General features: G+C 38.1%; 1 protein-coding gene across 1 annotated transcript in view; it reads left to right on the top strand.

Annotated features, from left to right (window-relative positions):
* Positions 1 to 16,519, top strand: part of RASA2 (RAS p21 protein activator 2) — a gene marked incomplete in the record, with an annotated part of 722,923 nt that extends 706,404 nt beyond the window's left edge. Inside the window, 1 exon segment of the mRNA XM_053709823.1 lies at positions 11,305 to 16,519. Coding sequence (XP_053565798.1) covers positions 11,305 to 11,335 — 31 coding nt within the window.
* Positions 16,520 to 17,391: the final 872 nt, after the last annotated feature.

Here is a 17,391-nt window from a genome sequence, read left to right as displayed (position 1 = left end):
CTTCTCCCGATAAACATCCTGGAACTGAGGGCGATATTCAACGTGCTTCAGGCATGGCCTCAGCTAGCTGCGGCCAAATTCATCAGATTTCAGTCGGACAACATCACGACTGTAGCTTATGTCAATCATCAAGGGGGAACAAGGAGTTCCTTAGCAATGATGGAAGTAACCAAATAATCAGGTGGGCGGAGGATCACTCTTGCCACCTCTCAGCAATTCACATCCCAGGAGTAGACAACTGGGAGGCGGATTTTCTAAGTCGTCAGACTTTTCACCCGGGGGAGTGGGAACTCCACCCGGAGGTATTTGCCCAGCTGACCCAGCTATGGGGCACTCCAGAATTGGATCTGATGGCGTCCCATCAGAACACCAAGCTTCCTCTTGTTTCTAATCGGATTTCGTCATTTAGCTTTTATAGCAGTTTTGGAAAAATTGTATACTTTATTTTTTAAAGGCGCAGTACATTTGTTTGAAAAAATTGTTCAAAGTGTTTAACAACTTTTAAGATTATTGTTAGTCTGTTCAACATGTCTGACATTGAGGATACTAATTGTTCTATGTGTTTAGAAGCCATTGTAGAACCCCCACTTGTTGTGTACCTCTTGTACTGAAAGGGCCTTACAATGTTAGAAGCATATTTTAAGTAAAAAAAATTATGCCTAAGGATGATTCTCAGTCTGAAGAGAATCAGGATGTGCCATCCAACTCTCCCCAAGTATCACAAACTTTAACACCCACACAAGCAACGCCAAGTACTTCTAGTGCGTCTAATGCTTTTACTCTGCAGGAAGTGGCTGCAGTTATGTCAACTACTCTCACAGAGGTATTATCCAAATTACCAGTGTTACAGGGTAAACACAGTAGGTCAGGTATTAATGTAAATACAGAATCCTCTGATGCTTTATTAGCCATTTCCGATGTTCCCTCACAGTGTTCTGAGTTGGGGGTTAGGGAATTGCTGTCTGAGGGTGAACTTTCAGACCCAGGAAATATATTACCTCAGACAGATTCGGACGTTATGTAATTTAAATTTAAGCTTGAACACCTACGTCTGTTACTTAGAGAGGTTTTAGCGACTCTGGATGATTGTGACCCTATTATAATTCCATTAGAGAAATTGTGTAAGATGGACAAATATTTAGAGGTGCCTACTTACACTGATGTTTTTCCGGTTCCTAAGAGAATTTCGGAAATTGTTTTAAAAAGGAATGGGATAGACCAGGTATACCGTTCTCTCCTCCTACTACTTTTAAGAACATGTTTCCCATATCAGACACCATTCAGGACTTGTTGCAAACGGTCCATAAGGTGGAGGGAGCTATATCTACTTTGGCTAAGCGTACAACTATACCTATTGAGGATAGTTGTGCTTTCAAAGACCCTATGGATAAAAAAATTAGAGGGTCTTTTAAAGAAATTATTTATTCATCAAGGTTTTCTTTTACAACCTACGGCTTGCATTGTTCCAGTAACTACTGCAGCAGCTTTTTGGTTCGAAGCTCTAGAAGAGTCTCTGAAGGTTGAGACTCCATTAGATGATATTCTGGATAGAATTAAGGCTCTCAAGCTAGCTAATTCTTTTAATACTGATGCTGCTTTTCAAATTGCTAAATTAGCAGCAAAAAATGCAGGTTTTGCCATTCTGGCGCGTAGAGCGTTATGGCTCAAATCTTTGTCTGCTGATGTGTCATCAAAATCTAAGCTTTTGGCTATTCCTTTTAAAGGTAGGACCCTATTCGGGCATGAATTGAATGAGATCATTTCTGACATTACTGAAGGTAAAGGCCATTCCCTACCTCAGGATAAGTCTGTTAAAATGAGGGGTAAACAGAATAATTTTCGTTCCTTTCGAAACTATAAAGGAGGACCCTCTGCTTCTTCCTCCACAAAGCAGGAAGGGAATTTTGCTCAATCTAAGTCAGTCTGGAGACCCAACCAGACTTGGAATAAAGGTAAACAATCCAAGAAGCCCGCTGCTGTTTCTGTAGAACAGATAAAGAGAGAGACGTTCTTACGCTGTGTAAAAGACCTCTATAACATGGGAGTAATTTGTCCTGTTCCAAAGCCGGAACAGGGACAGGGGTTTTACTCAAATCTTTTTGTAGTTCCCAAAAAAGAAGGAACTTTCAGACCCATTTTAGATCTCAAGTGTCTAAACAAATTTCTCAGAGTCCCATCGTTCAAAATGGAGACTATGCGAACAATCTTACCAATGATTCAGGAGGGTCAATATATGACTACCGTGGACTTGAAGGATGCATACCTTCATATCCCTATTCACATGGATCATCATCGGTTCTTAAGGTTTGCCTTCCTGGACAAACATCAGTTTATGGCTCTTCCTTTCGGTCTTGCCACGGCACCCAGAATTTTCACAAAGGTTCTAGGGTCTCTTTTAGCAGTTCTCAGACCTCAGGGCATAGCAGTAGCGCCTTATCTGGACGATATTCTGATTCAGGCGTAGAATTATCAATTGACAAAATCTCACACTGACATAGTATTGTCTTTCCTGAAATCTCACGGTTGGAAAATGAACATAGAAAGAGTTCATTAGTTCCACGGACAAGGGTTCCATTCTTGGGGACTCTTATAGACTCAGTAGACATGAAAATATTTCTGACAATGGTCAGAAAGACAAAGATTCTGAATACTTGCCGAGCACTTCAGTCCATTCATCGGCCATCAGTGGCTCAGTGCATGGAAGTCATTGGATTAATGGTAGCGGCAATGGATATAATTCCATTTGCTGCTTTCATCTCAGACCACTACAGCTGTGCATGCTGTACAGTGGAATGGGGATTATGCAAATTTATCTCCTCAGATAAATCTGGAACAAGAGACCAGAGACTCTCTTCTTTGGTGGTTGTCGCCGGATCATCTGTCCCAGGGGACTTGTTTCCGCAGACCCTCGTGGGTGATAGTGACAACGGATGCCAGACTTTTGGGCTGGGGTGCAGTCTGGAACTCCCTGAAGGTTTAGGGTGTTTGGACTCAGGTGGAGTCTCTGCTTCCAGTCAATATTCTGGAACTAAGAGCAATATTCAATGCGCTTCAGGCGTGGCCTCAGTTGGCTTCGGCCAAATTCATCAGGTTCCAGTCGGACAACATCAAGACTGTGGTATATACCAATCATCAGGGGGAACAAGGAGTTCCTTAGCGATGATAGAAGTATCCAAGATAATCCGATGGGCGGAGACCCACTCTTGTTATCTGTCGGCAGTCTACATCCCAGGAGTAGAAAATTGGGAAGTGGATTTTCCAAGTCGTCAGACTTTTCATCTGGGGGAGTGGGAACTCCATCTGGAGGTATTTGCCTCACTGATTCTCAGCTGGGGCAGACCAGAGTTGGATCTAATGGCGTCTCGACAGAATGCCAAGCTCCCGAGATACGGATCCAGGTCAAGGGATCCACAGGCTGAACTGATAGATGCCCTGGCAGTGCCTTGGAAGTTCAGCCTAGCTTATGTGTTTCCACCATTTCCTCTCCTTCCACGTATGATTGCTCGAATCAGACAGGAGAGAGCTTCAGTAATCCTGATAGCACCTGCATGGCCACGCAGGACTTGGTATGCAGATCTAGTGGACATGTCCTCTCTGCCACCGTGGAAACTTCCTTTGAGACAGGACCTTCTCATTCAAGGACCTTTCCAACATCCAAATCTAATTTCTCTGCAGCTGACTGCTTGGAGATTGAACGCTTGATTCTATCTAAGCGAGGATTCTCTGATTCGGTCATTGATACTTTGATACAGGCTCGAAAGCCTGTCACTAGAAAAATCTATCATAAGATATGGCGTAAATATCTTTATTGGTGTGAATCCAAGGGTTACTCATGGAGTAAAACTAAGATTCCTAGGCCTTTATTTGCAGTGCTTTTAAAATAAAGTATTAAGTTTTATAACATCGTTGCCTAACATCCTCATTGGGTGAGCTTGTCACTACCAGACGATCAGATTGGGGAGGTTCGAGTGAAAAGACCGGAGACAGCCAGCTGGTTAGCTGTAATAACCAGCCCGCTTCTACAAGCACATTGGTGTGCTCGTCCAAAGTGTGAGTACCCTGTGCTTAGACTAATTGCTGTGCACGCTGTCTGTACACTACTGATATACACATTTTGGCGCCTCTTTGTGGTTGGAATATTAATAGAGAAATTGTTGTCCCTTCTTTGTGTCCTAATCCTAAGAATACTTTGGAGAGTTCTTTACATTCTTTGGATGTGGTGAGAACTCTGAAATATTATGTTGAAGCTACTAAAGATTTCAGGAAGACTTCTAGTCTATTTGTTATCTTTTCTTGTTCCAGGAAAGGTCAGAAGGCTTCTGCCGTTTCTTTGGCATCATGGTTAAAGCTTTTGATTCACCAAGCTTATTTAGAGTCGGGTAAGCCCCGCCTCAGAGAATTACAGCTCATTCTACTAGATTGAAGCTTCAGTTGATCAGATTTGCAAAGCAGCAACTTGGTTGTCTTTGCATACATTGACTAAATTCTACCATTTTGATGCATTTGCTTCTTCGGAAGCAGTTTTTAGTTTAAAAGTTCTTCAGGCAGCTGTTTCAGTTTGATTCTTCTGCTTATGAGTTAAGCTTTTCCTTTTATTTATGAGAATAAACTTATATTTGGGTTCTGGATTAATTTTTTTTTCAGCTGTTTTTATTTTTATCCCTCTCTCTCTAGTGACTCTTGCGTGGAGTTCCACTTCTTGGGTATTGCTATCCTATATGTCACTAGTTCATGGACTCTTGCCAATTACATGAAAGAAAACATAATTTATGTAAGAACTTACCTGATTAATTAATTTCTTTCTTATTGGCAGGAGTCCATGAGGCCCAACCCTTTTTTATGGTGGTTATGATTTTTTTTGTATAAAGCACAATTATTTCCAAATTCTTTTGTTGATGCTTTTTACTCCTTTCTTTATCACCCCACTACTTGGCTATTCGTTAAACTGAATTGTGGGTGTGGTGAGGGGTGTATTTATCGGCATTTTGAGGTTTGGGAAACTGCCCCTCCTGGTAGGATTGTATATCCCATACGTCACTAGCTCATGGACTCTTGCCAATATGAAAGAAATGAAGTTATCAGGTAAGTTCTTACGTAAATTATGTTTTTTGATGTATCATTCATGTAACTTTGCCTTCTAGGTGTATGTACACTCTGTAAGCGAGTGCTCTTTATGGTGCTTCTTTTCACTCCATATATTCATTTATCGGTAAATAGCTTGGCACAGATCTAGATTTACTTGTAATAATTTCTTTCATGTAATTGGCAAGAGTCCATGAGCTAGTGACATATGGGATATACAATCCTACCAGGAGGGGCAAAGTTTCTCAAACCTCAAAATGCCTATAAATACACCCCTCACCACACCCACAATTCAGTTGGCGCGAAAAAATAAGTTTATGACGCAACTTCGACCTTTCACACGGCGGCGTCATTAGTGCGTTCTTTATTAAAAGAAGTGTTAATTACTTTGGATATTGACGTAACCAGTCCTATTGACGTTCAGTCTAATAAACGTTTAAATGCTGTTTTTAAACATCCTGTGGTTTCCCCAGGGGTTTTTCCTATTCCTGAGGCTATTTCTGATATGATTTCTAGGGAATGGAATAAGCCAGGTACTTCTTTTATTCCTTCTTCAAGGTTTAAAAAATTGTATCCTTTACCAGAAAAATCTATAGAGTTTTGGGAAAAAGTCCCCAAAGTTGATGGGGCTATTTCTACTCTTGCTAAACGTACCACTATTCCTATGGAAGATAGTACTTGCTTTAAGGATCCTTTAGATAGGAAGCTTGAATCTTATCTAAGGAAGGCCTATTTATATTCAGGTCATCTTCTCAGACCTGCTATTTCTTTGGCTGATGTTGCGGCTGCCTCAACTTTTTGGTTGGAGAATTTAGCGCAACGAGAATTGGATCCTGACATATCTAGCATTACTCGCTTACTGCAACATGCTAATCATTTTATTTGTGATGCCATTTTTGATATTATCAAAACTGATGTTAGATCCATGTCTTTAGCTGTATTAGCTAGAAGAGCTTTGTGGCTTAAATCTTGGAATGATGATATGACATCTAAATCCAGATTACTATCTCTTTCTTTCCAAGGTAATAATTTATTTGGTTCTCAGTTGGATTCTATTATTTCAACTATCACTGGAGGAAAAGGAGTTTTTCTGCCTCAGGATAAAAAAACCTAAGGGCAAATCTAAGGCTTCTAACCGTTTTCGTTCCTTTCGTCAGAATAAGGAACAAAAACTCAATCCTCCTCCCAAGGAATCTGCTTCCAATTGGAAGCCTTCCTCAAATTGGAATAAATCCAAGCCATATAGGAAGCCAAAGTCTGCCCTTAAGTCCGCATGAAGGTGCGGCCCTCATTCCAGCTCAACTGGTAGGGGGCAGATTAAGGTTTTTCAAGGATTTTTAGATAAAATCTGTCCAAAATCATTGTATTCAGAGCATTGTCTCTTAAGGGTATCGAATAGGATTCAAAGTAAGACCTCCTGTGAGAAGATTTTTTCTCTCACGCATCCCTGTAAATCCAGTAAAAGCTTTGGCTTTTCTGAAGTGTGTTTCAGACCTGGAGTCTTCAGGGGTAATCATGCCAGTTCCTCCTCAGGAACAAGGTTTGGGGTTTTATTCAAACCTATTCATTGTACCAAAGAAAGAAAATTTATTCAGACCAGTTCTGGATCTGAAAATTTTAATCGTTAAGTAAGAGTACCAACTTTCAAGATGGTGACTATAAGGACTATTCTGCCTTTTGTTCAGCAAGGACATTATATGTCCACAATAGACTTGCAGGATGCATACCTTCATATTCCGATTCATCCAGAACACTATCAGTTTCTGAGATTCTCTTTTCTAGACAAGCATTACCAATTTGTTGCTCTTCCATTTGGCCTAGCAACAGCTCCAAGGATCTTTTCAAAGGTTCTGGCTGCCCTATTATCTGTAATCAGAGAACAGGGTATTGCGGTGTTTCCTTATTTGGACGATATCTTGGTACTAGCTCAGTCTTTATATACTGCAGAATCTCACACGAATCAGCTAGTGTTGTTTCTTCGGAAACATGGTTGGAGGATCAATTTACCAAAAAGTTTCTTGATTCCTCAGACAAGGGTCACCTTTTTAGGCTTCCAGATAGATTCAGTGTCCATGACTCTGTCTCTTAACAGACAAGAGACGTTTAAAATTGGCCGCAGCATGCCGGCACCTTCAGTCTCAGTCATTCCCTTCAGTGGCTATGTGCATGGAAGTTTTAGGTCTCATGACTGCAGCATCGGACACGATCCCCTTTGCTCGTTTTCACATGAGACCTCTACAGCTTTGCATGCTGAATCAATGGTGCAGGGATTATACAAAGATATCACAATTAATATCCTTGAATCCCAATGTACGACACTCTCTGACATGGTGGATGATGTGGTATGATCACCATCGTTTGGTTCAAGGGGCTTCTTTTGTTCGGCCAACCTGGACTGTGATCTCAACAGATGCAAGTCTTTCAGGTTTGGGAGCTGTTTGGGGATCTCTGACAGCACAAGGGGTTTGGAAATCTCAAGAGGCGAGATTACCAATAAATATTTTAGAACTCCGTGCAATTCTCAGGGCTCTTCAGTTTTGGCCTCTGCTAAAGAGAGAACGTTCATTTGTTTTCAGACAGACAATATCACAACTGTGGCTTATGTCAATCATCAGGGTGGGACTCACAGTCCCCAAGCTATGAAAGAAGTATCTCGGATACTTGCTTGGGCGGAATCCAGCTCCTGTCTAATCTCTGCGGTGCATATCCCAGGTGTAAACAATTGGGAGGCGGATTATCTCAGCCGCCAGACTTTACATCCAGGGGAGTGGTCTCTCCATCCAGATGTGTTTTCTCAGATTGTTCAGATGTGGGGTCTTCCAGAGATAGATCTCATGGCCTCTCATCTAAACAAGAAACTTTCCAGATACTTGTCCAGTTCCAGGGATGTCCAGGCGGAAGCAGTGGATGCACTTACATTTCCTTGGTGTTATCATCCTGCTTACATCTTCCCGCCTCTAGTTCTCCTTCCAAGTGTGATCTCTAAAATCATCATGGAACAGTCTTTTGTGTTGCTGGTGGCTCCAGCATGGCCACACAGGTTTTGTTATGCGGATCTGGTTGGGATGTCCAGTTGCCCGCCTTGGCCACTTCCGTTACGGCCGGACCTACTATCTCAAGGTCCGTTTTTCCATCAGGATCTCAAATCATTAAATTTGAAGGTATGGAAATTAAACGCTTAGTTCTAAGTCATAGAGGTTTCTCTGACTTAGTGATTAATACTATGTTACAAACTCGTAAATCTGTCCCTAGAAAGATTTATTATAGAGTTTGGAAGACTTATATTTCATGGTGTTCCTCTCATAAATTCTCCTGGCATTCTTTTAGAATTCCTAGAATTTTACAGTTTCTTCAGGATGGTTTGGATAAGGGTTTGTCTGCAAGTTCCTTGAAAGGTCAAATCTCTGCTCTTTCTGTTTTATTTCACAGAAACATTGCTATACTTCCTGATATTCACTGTTTTGTACAGGCTTTAGTTTGTATTAAGCCTGTCATTAAATCAATTTCTCCTCCTTGGAGTTTTAATTTGGTTCTGAAGGCTTTACAGGCTCCTCCATTTGAGCCTATGCATTCTTTGGACATTAAACTACTTTCTTGTAAAGTTTTGTTCCTTTTGGCTATCTCTTCTGCTAGAAGAGTTTCTGAGCTATCTGCTCTTTCTTGTGAGTCTCCTTTTCTGATTTTTCATCAGGGTAAGGCAGTTTTGCGGACTTCATTTCAATTTTTACCTAAGGTTGTGAATTCTTAACAACATTAGTAGAGAAATTGTTGTCCCTTCCTTATATCCTAATCCTAAGAATTCTTTGGAGAGATCCTTACATTCTTTAGATGTGGTAAGAGCTTTGAAATATTATGTGGAAGCTACTAAAGATTTCAGGAAGACTTCCAGTCTATTTGTTTTATTTTCTGGTCCTAGGAAAGGTCAGAAGGCTTCTGCTATTTCCTTGGCTTCTTGGTTGAAACTTTTGATTCATCAAGCTTATTTGGAGTCGGGTCAGGCCCTGCCTCAGAGAATTACAGCTCATTCTACTAGATCAGTCTCCACTTTGTGGGCTTTTAAGAATGAAGCTTCAGTTGATCAGATTTTCAAAGCGGCGACTTGGTCCTCTTTGCATACATTTACTAAATTCTACCGTTTTTATGTATTTGCTTCTTCGGAAGCAGTTTTTGGTAGAAAAGTTCTTCAGGCAGCTGTTTCAGTTTGATTCTTCTGCTGATGTTTTAAGTTTTTTTCTTTCAATAATGAAATAAACTTATTTTATTTTTTTGGGTTGTGGATTAATTTTTTCAGCGGAATATGGCTGTTTTTATTTTTATTCCCTCCCTCTCTAGTGACTCTTGAGTGGAAGACTCCACATCTTGGGTATTGATATCCCATATGTCACTAGCTCATGGACTCTTGCCAATTACATGAAAGAAAACATAATTTATGTAAGAACTTACCTGATAAATTCATTTCTTTCATATTGGCAAGAGTCCATGAGGCCCACCCTTTTTATGGTGGTTATGATTTTTTGTATAAAGCACAATTATTTCCAAATTTCCTTTGTTGATGCTTTCTACTCCTTTCTTTATCACCCCACTGCTTGGCTATTCGTTAAACTGAATTGTGGGTGTGGTGAGGGGTGTATTTATAGGCATTTTGAGGTTTGGGAAACTTTGCCCCTCCTGGTAGGATTGTATATCCCATATGTCACTAGCTCATGGACTCTTGCCAATATGAAAGAAAAGAATTTATCAGGTAAGTTCTTACATAAATTATTTTTTTCTACCTGCAAACATATAGATGTGTTAAATTAGCCCTAATTAAATATAGCATGCCTCTGGGGGGGAAACTATATCTTTAAAGGGACAGTCAACACCAGATAATCCCTTAATTACCCATTCCCCAGTTTTGCATACCCAACATTGTTATAGAAATACACTTTTTACCTCTGTGATTACCTTGTATCTATGCCTCTGCAGACTGCCCCCTTATATCAGTTCTTTTGACAGACATGCATTTTAGCCAATGGGTGCTGGCTCCAGGGTAACTTCACGTGCATTAGCTCAATGTTATCTATATGAAACACATGAACTAATACCCTCTAGTGGTCAAAATGTATTAAGATTAGTGGCAGTCTTCAATGTCTAAGAAATTAGCATATGAACCTCCTAGAATTAGCTTTCAACTAAGAATACGAAGAGAACAAAGCAAAATTGGTGACTAAAGTAAATTGGAAAGTTGTTTAAAATTACATTCCCTATTTAAATCATGAATGTTTTTTTGGACTTGGCTGTCCCTTTAAAATTTGTGCCATGATTTAAGATTACAAATCAGAGCCCTACTACTTATGCAGTAACTAATGTGATGCTACTTCCTAGGAATAGGTGCAATAGTGTCATCCACCAGGGCACGGCCGTAGCTTTGCTATACTTGCCCGAGTTTGGGCTGTGCTGAGCGCTGGGAGCTACATTGTTGTGAAGATCAGGGCCAGCGGGCGTGCTAAGAATGGAAAGTCTGCTGTGGTGAAAGCCAAGGGCCACCCTACTAACTTCTAATAATAACCAGAAGGCCGTTAAATATCCAGGGAGCTGGCCTTGCTTATCCAGCACTCCGCGTGGCCCCTGGCTCTCTACAACACACAGGCAAACATATTCACAATAAAAACAGCTGCTTAAGAAAATCCCATTGAAAGTATGATCATTTAGTAAGCAATATCTACTATTTTAAATCATTTGAAGCATCTCCATGGATTACAAGTTAGAAAACAGCAGCTATGGATGCTAAATGCTCTGGATTAACTAGAAGAAAGGGCTAAAAAGATTGCATGTATTGCCTTTCTGACTTTCCGACCTCACTCACCTCAGTTTGCAGAGATAATAGCACACAGGAAAGCAGTAATAGATGGAATGTGACCTGACCCCTGACCTGCACTGTTTAGTGAGAGCAATGGCTGTGGGCTTCCTAAAAGGATGGGCCCGGTTGCAGTGGCAACCACTGTATATACGCCCCTGTCTACTACCCTTTCAATAAATAAATATTTTGGTTCATTCATCACTTGTTTGATATTGAGAATTTTATATTTCTAATAATTTTACCAGAATTTGCAATGTGAAAATGTATTTAAGTATCTGTTATATTGTGATTAATTCAAGAAGCTTTGAGAATGTGCTTGAGATAATTACCAGGCCTGCAAAATGTATATATCAAATTTTCTTTTCTTTTGCTTCTTCTTTTAGAGAAAATCCAATTGTCGGAAAGGGGTCATAGCAGTCTTACAAACTAGAAAAGGACAGTTGAACAGTTTAAAACAGCAGGAAGATTCTTGACTAATATCTGACATGGAGTAGGAAACTCTTTGCTCTTGTAACGACTTGGCAGGAAACTTATCTGTTGTAAGTCAGACAGAGATAACTGGTTGTAAATAACCAAGAAAATCAATATTCCACTTGTGTTTTATGCCAGCCATAAGGACTGTTTTATTTGACTTCGTTCCCACTGCAGGCGGTGCTTTTCATTCCTGGTCTTGGTTTAGAGGCCTGCTGCTCCTGTTCATTGCTCCACTACTTCAAGGTAACTTCTTCCCCTGTCTTTACTCCATTTTGGGCTGCATTGTTAAGAAGTTGAAGTTGCCACATTTGATTTACTCGAAACACGATGGAATTTCTTTTAAGAGCTCAAGATGATCATTCACCCGAACCTCTTAACATTTATATCAGGAGCCAAAATTTAATCAAGAGGTTTGTGGGTGCATGCTGATAAAATAAAAGTGAAATTATTTGGATATTAAATAATACTGCACAAAATAAACATCCGGTTTGACCATCCCATGAAAAAGTGGACACATCAGAGAATTTTAGATATGAACTAAACGGTACAAATGTTTTTCTTTTTAATGTTATTTATTGTTGGTTTTTGTAAATTTGCTTCTTCTTTTGCTTCTTGTTCTTGGCCAAAAGATTTCTTTTATTAAAACATATATTTATATTTGTGTAAAATCATCAGCCTAAAACAGGCTTCTTAAATTATCTATATCAAGTTTACTTTGCAGTCTCTGGCTAAAATGAATAATACTTCTAATTTTCAAAAATACACCAGAGGTTGTAAACATTTGAAATGATTAGCTAATTTACTTCGTTTTTAAAAGCAGCTCAGTAGACTTTAGTGCTTTAATATGACCTTTACAATGTATGAAAATGTTGAGGTACTTAATTTTCCATCTTAGAATCCTTTGATACGTAGGCCACCTGGACAATGTAAGTGGTTAAGAAAAGCTAATGACCACTACAATTCTTATGTCTTCTGTGCGTTCTTTTTTTTTTTTTTTTTTTATTATTAAAAAAAAAAAACCTTTTTGGTGTGCCTCCAAATTTGTAGGGATTGCTGCTTTTAAAAGTCCTGGCATTTAATAATGAGGTATGTAAGTTGAGCAATTTTTTTTATAGAGAAAAAGCTTTTTCTGGCAAATGAGCAAGGTATTCTGCTCAGAGCATAGAACTCCCCTGCATACTTGATTAGTAACACTTGGAATAAGGATGCCTGGATATTGGGTTGTTGCCTCTGTCGTGACCACTCAGAGCACTTTAGCGATCTGGTTTGTGCCAGATTATGTGTATTACATGTTTTTGTTTTAGATACATACTGTATCTAGTTTTACTATCTTTATGATCAGTTACATGATCAATGTTATTTTATTTTGGGGGGAAATATACATTGGCTAAAAAATTAAAAAAAATCTTTCAGACGTTTATTGTTTAGAGACCAAAGATGATTTAATATTTTATTCTTTTAATATTTGTCTTAATCTTGTTTTCAGCCTTCAGCAGGCAAGCTTTGCTTTGCCAGTATTAATTTGCCGGTACTGCTTTCTTCATAGAACACTGTTATTATATCCAGTAATAATTAAAGCACTCTGGGTATCTGGGCATGCAGTATGTACCTTTTGGCTCCTTCGCACCAAATGGGTTCTCTATTATTTATAATGCACTGTACTTTATCTGGTATAAGGTAGTAAAACTATTTTCTGTCATAATAGACTAGTCAAGTAATAAAATGATAAATGTAATTATAATGGAGAATTTAAGATAAGTGAGGGTTTTCATATTGCCACATGCCAATCATAAAATTACAGGGTACTATTTTTATTTCTGTTCTTCTAGGTAAGTCATTTTTAACTTGCACCCCCCATTAGGGATAGAGATTAGATGGTAACTTGTGTAAATATCCACAATCTGTTGCCTGGTGTTCTGTATTGAGAAGCATTACTGCAGCAAGATCTGTTGCTTTCAGTTAGGTTCTAGAACAAACCTATGAACTGTGTTCAAGGTGACAAACATGTCTCACTGTTAAATATATTTACCTAGAAAGAAATAAGAAAACATTTGTTTTATAAAAATATTTTTCTGTCAAAATCAATAAGAGCACCAACAGTGAAATGCAATGTCTTGGGTAATAATTCACTCTGCCATATATTGCGCAGTTCTTGGGCACATAGGCTTGAAGCCATCATGAGTACACAATGCATTGTAGAACCTATAACATCTACAGTGTTTCAACCAAATTTTATGAAACAGGGAAAGATCCAACTGCAATCTTAACCTTAATTATAAACCAGAAAATAAACATTCCTTTCTAAGAACATTTACCATAACTTAGTTTATGAAGTTTAGAGATTTACCAATTTAAAATAGACATTTAAAATGCATATGTTTATGGGCTTTTTTGGCTTGGACTAAAAACTGGTGTCTTTTTAATGACTTGTTGATTTCTTTTTTCCTTGGAATGAATGAAACACCATAAGATCTTGTATTTCTTTATTTTTTGTATGCACAGTTTTCTATATAGCCTGGCTGAGAAATGCGCCATTGCTGTAACAGATTTAAATTTCAAAGACATTTTATCTACAATGCTTTAAGATCAAAGAGAAATGAGGACCGTTGAAAAAAAATTTTCTCAGTGGGTTCAATGTAATTATTTTACAGTTTTCTAAGAGGCCTGAGAATTAACTGCATAACCACAAGATCTACTGCATTTTTATCAGAAATTTACCAGTGCACATAAGTATACACATTTTAATTTTACAATATATACTATCTCGGACGTTTTATTTATCTTTAAAGGGGTATCCTTACTCACACACAAATTCTGCCAGTTATGTTCTATGTTTTGAATAATATAGCCTTCTCTTTGTGTGGATCTCTTGCTAGTGTGACACTCCATATGCAGTTTGGTCCCCAAAAATGTTTTACTTTTTGGTAGTGTGCAAATGTAGTCTGGTAGTTTGGTAGCTTAAATGCTCTTTGTGTTATCAAACCTTTTGGACTCTTAAAAACACACTGGCTGATTTTACTGACCCAGCTAAAACAAATATTTTTTTTTTTCTGTTTGGTGCACACATTATCATTAAATCAATTTGTTAAATTAAGCAATAATTTTGTGCTTAAAGGGATAGGAAAGTCAAAATGAAACTTGCATGTGTCAGAGCATGTAATTTTAAGACACTTCTATTTTCAAATGTACTTCGTTCTCTTGGTATCCCTTGTTGAAAAAGAATATGCACATATCCTACACTAGTGGGGGCTATCTGCTGATTGGTGCCTGCACACATTTGTCACTTGTGATTGGTTAACAAGATGTTTATCATGGGAAGAAAAACTTTTTTGGTTTCCTGTCCCTTTAAGTAACATTTATAAACAACAGAAACTGTTAGAATAATTCATGTATTCCACTGTCCCTACCCAGCTATTTCATGATGCCATCCAGCTGACAATTTGTTTTGTGGAGAATGCTGCAAAGTCAATGTGTAAGCATAGGGGCTGGGTGAGTTTTATATAAATATCAGTAATTTGCTTACAATAGTGGCTAGCACTTGCTAATTTTAGAGATTTTACTTTTATAATAAGAGACTACTTAAGTGTAAATAGATATTTGGTGAAAAGTTTATAATGTTTTTACATTCAAGCCTATATTGTGAGTGTCCTCACAATACACTGATTGGGACATAAAACCAATTTTTTTATTTCATGATTCAGATAAAGCTTTTCAATTTACTTCTATTTTTATATCCTTTGTTGAAAAGGATACATAGGCAGACTCAGTAGCTGCTGATTAGTGGCTGCACATATATGCCTCATCATATTGGCTCACATAGTACACACAGTACACACAGCTAGCTCCCAGTAGTGCATTGATGCTGCTTCAACAAAGGATACCATGAGAATTAAGTGAATTACATAATGGATGTAAACTGGAAAGTTGTTTATAATTCTCCTCCATCTGAATCAAAAAAGAACAAATTGGGTTTTATGTCCCTTTAAGCGTTAACTTTTTACAGTTCTTCTATTTATGGTGAACAAAAGGACCATCTACAAAAACAAAGGAACTGCCAATCCTTCTTTTTACTAATCAATAGTGTTACTAAAAGAAAAAGAAATTAATGGAAAATGTGCATCACAGCAGATCCACCAAAGAGAATCTTGGCACAAAAAACTTCATTCTTTTGTAATTATTATTATAATTTAAGTGTATTTAATCCAGGCCTAAAAGTTCCATAATAACATTGCCTCTTTTAAGACACACACTTAGACATTTACGTTTGCTTTTCATTAAGAAATTGTGCCTTTGTTTAAAGAATAATGATTTGGAACAAGCCAATGAAAGATTTTTGTATTTGCATAGGATAATCAGCTATGAAACTGAATAGTTGGACAGACAAATCATTACATATAATGCAATAAGCTGCCTCAAATGTATGAATGTATTTTTCATGTACCAATATTCTCCACATCTAAGCAAAGCCGGAACCTGGCACTGCTCAATTATTTACTTTTTCATTGATTCTACCATGTGTGAGAGAGAAATGGTTAGTGGTGAGTAACCCTTTATGGTAATTAGGAATAATTTGATGACCAATACTTAGTGCAGGTTTTTTTTTGTTTTGGTGTAATGTTTACCTAATTTTCTAAACACCCTTATTATACCCATCACTGGAGTCTCTATTGTAGACACTAGGGATTGTACCAGTCTCTTCTCATAGTTACCCATTAAATATAATATATTGAACCACTGTTTAGTCACTGAAGGGTTATGAATCACTGATAGATTTAAGAGCACAATAAATGAATAATCTATTATTACAAAGTATAGGGGATTACAAAGTAATGCCCATTATACATTTGTTAAAATTGTAAAAAATAAAAAAGTGCTTTGCCAGATTCCTAGGCTGCCTCTATTTGATGTTTTTTCCACATTAAACCATGCCTTATCTTTTTAATACTTTACTGCATCATCTCACTAAGAAATTTAAATTTGTTTATATTTGAAGAATTGCATAATTGTGTGTCTTTTTTTAATTTAAATTGCTTTTATTTTCTTACGGAGAATATTTTGTGTTTCCTTTTTGTAAACTATTGCTTGAAAAACAATCTGCACCCAAATAAAGTGTTGGAAAACAAAGTACTGAACTGTGTGTGATTTCTAGCAAACAGATATGCATCTGTGTACACACAAATAATTGTCTTTATACACAATGATCTGAAAAGCCTGTCTACAATGTGATTACATATTTTGTAATGTGAGGGTAAGCTTTCAAGGGATACACAACGTTCATCCTGTTTCTTTACATCAGGTGAAAACTCCAATGCACCCCAGACTTACCAAAGGATTCAGTTCAACTGTAATACATATTCTGTCAGATGCAGATATCTTACTCTCTTCCCTGTGTGCCATTTCTCCAACATAGGTGTGTCCGGTCCACGGCGTCATCCTTACTTGTGGGATATTCTCTTCCCCAACAGGAAATGGCAAAGAGCCCAGCAAAGCTGGTCACATGATCCCTCCTAGGCTCCGCCTACCCCAGTCATTCTCTTTGCCGTTGTACAGGCAACATCTCCACGGAGATGGCTTAGAGTTTTTTAGTGTTTAACTGTAGTTTTTATTATTCAATCAAGAGTTTGTTATTTTAAAATAGTGCTGGTATGTACTATTTACTCAGAAACAGAAAAGAGATGAAGATTTCTGTTTGTATGAGGAAAATGATTTTAGCACCGTAACTAAAATCCATGGCTGTTCCACACAGGACTGTTGAGAGCAATTAACTTCAGTTGGGGGAACAGTGTGCAGTCTCTTACTGCTTGAGGTATGACACATTCTAACAAGACGATGTAATGCTGGAAGCTGTCATTTTCCCTATGGGATCCGGTAAGCCATGTTTATTAAGATAGTAAATAAGGGCTTCACAAGGGCTTATTAAGACTGTAGACTTTTTCTGGGCTAAATCGATTCATTATTAACACATATTTAGCCTTGAGGAATCATTTAATCTGGGT

Source organism: Bombina bombina, chromosome 4, assembly GCF_027579735.1.
Source record: "Bombina bombina isolate aBomBom1 chromosome 4, aBomBom1.pri, whole genome shotgun sequence".
Classification (NCBI taxonomy): domain Eukaryota; kingdom Metazoa; phylum Chordata; class Amphibia; order Anura; family Bombinatoridae; genus Bombina; species Bombina bombina.
Note: the sequence above shows the minus strand (reverse complement) of the source record. Positions and strands in the feature narration are given on the sequence as shown.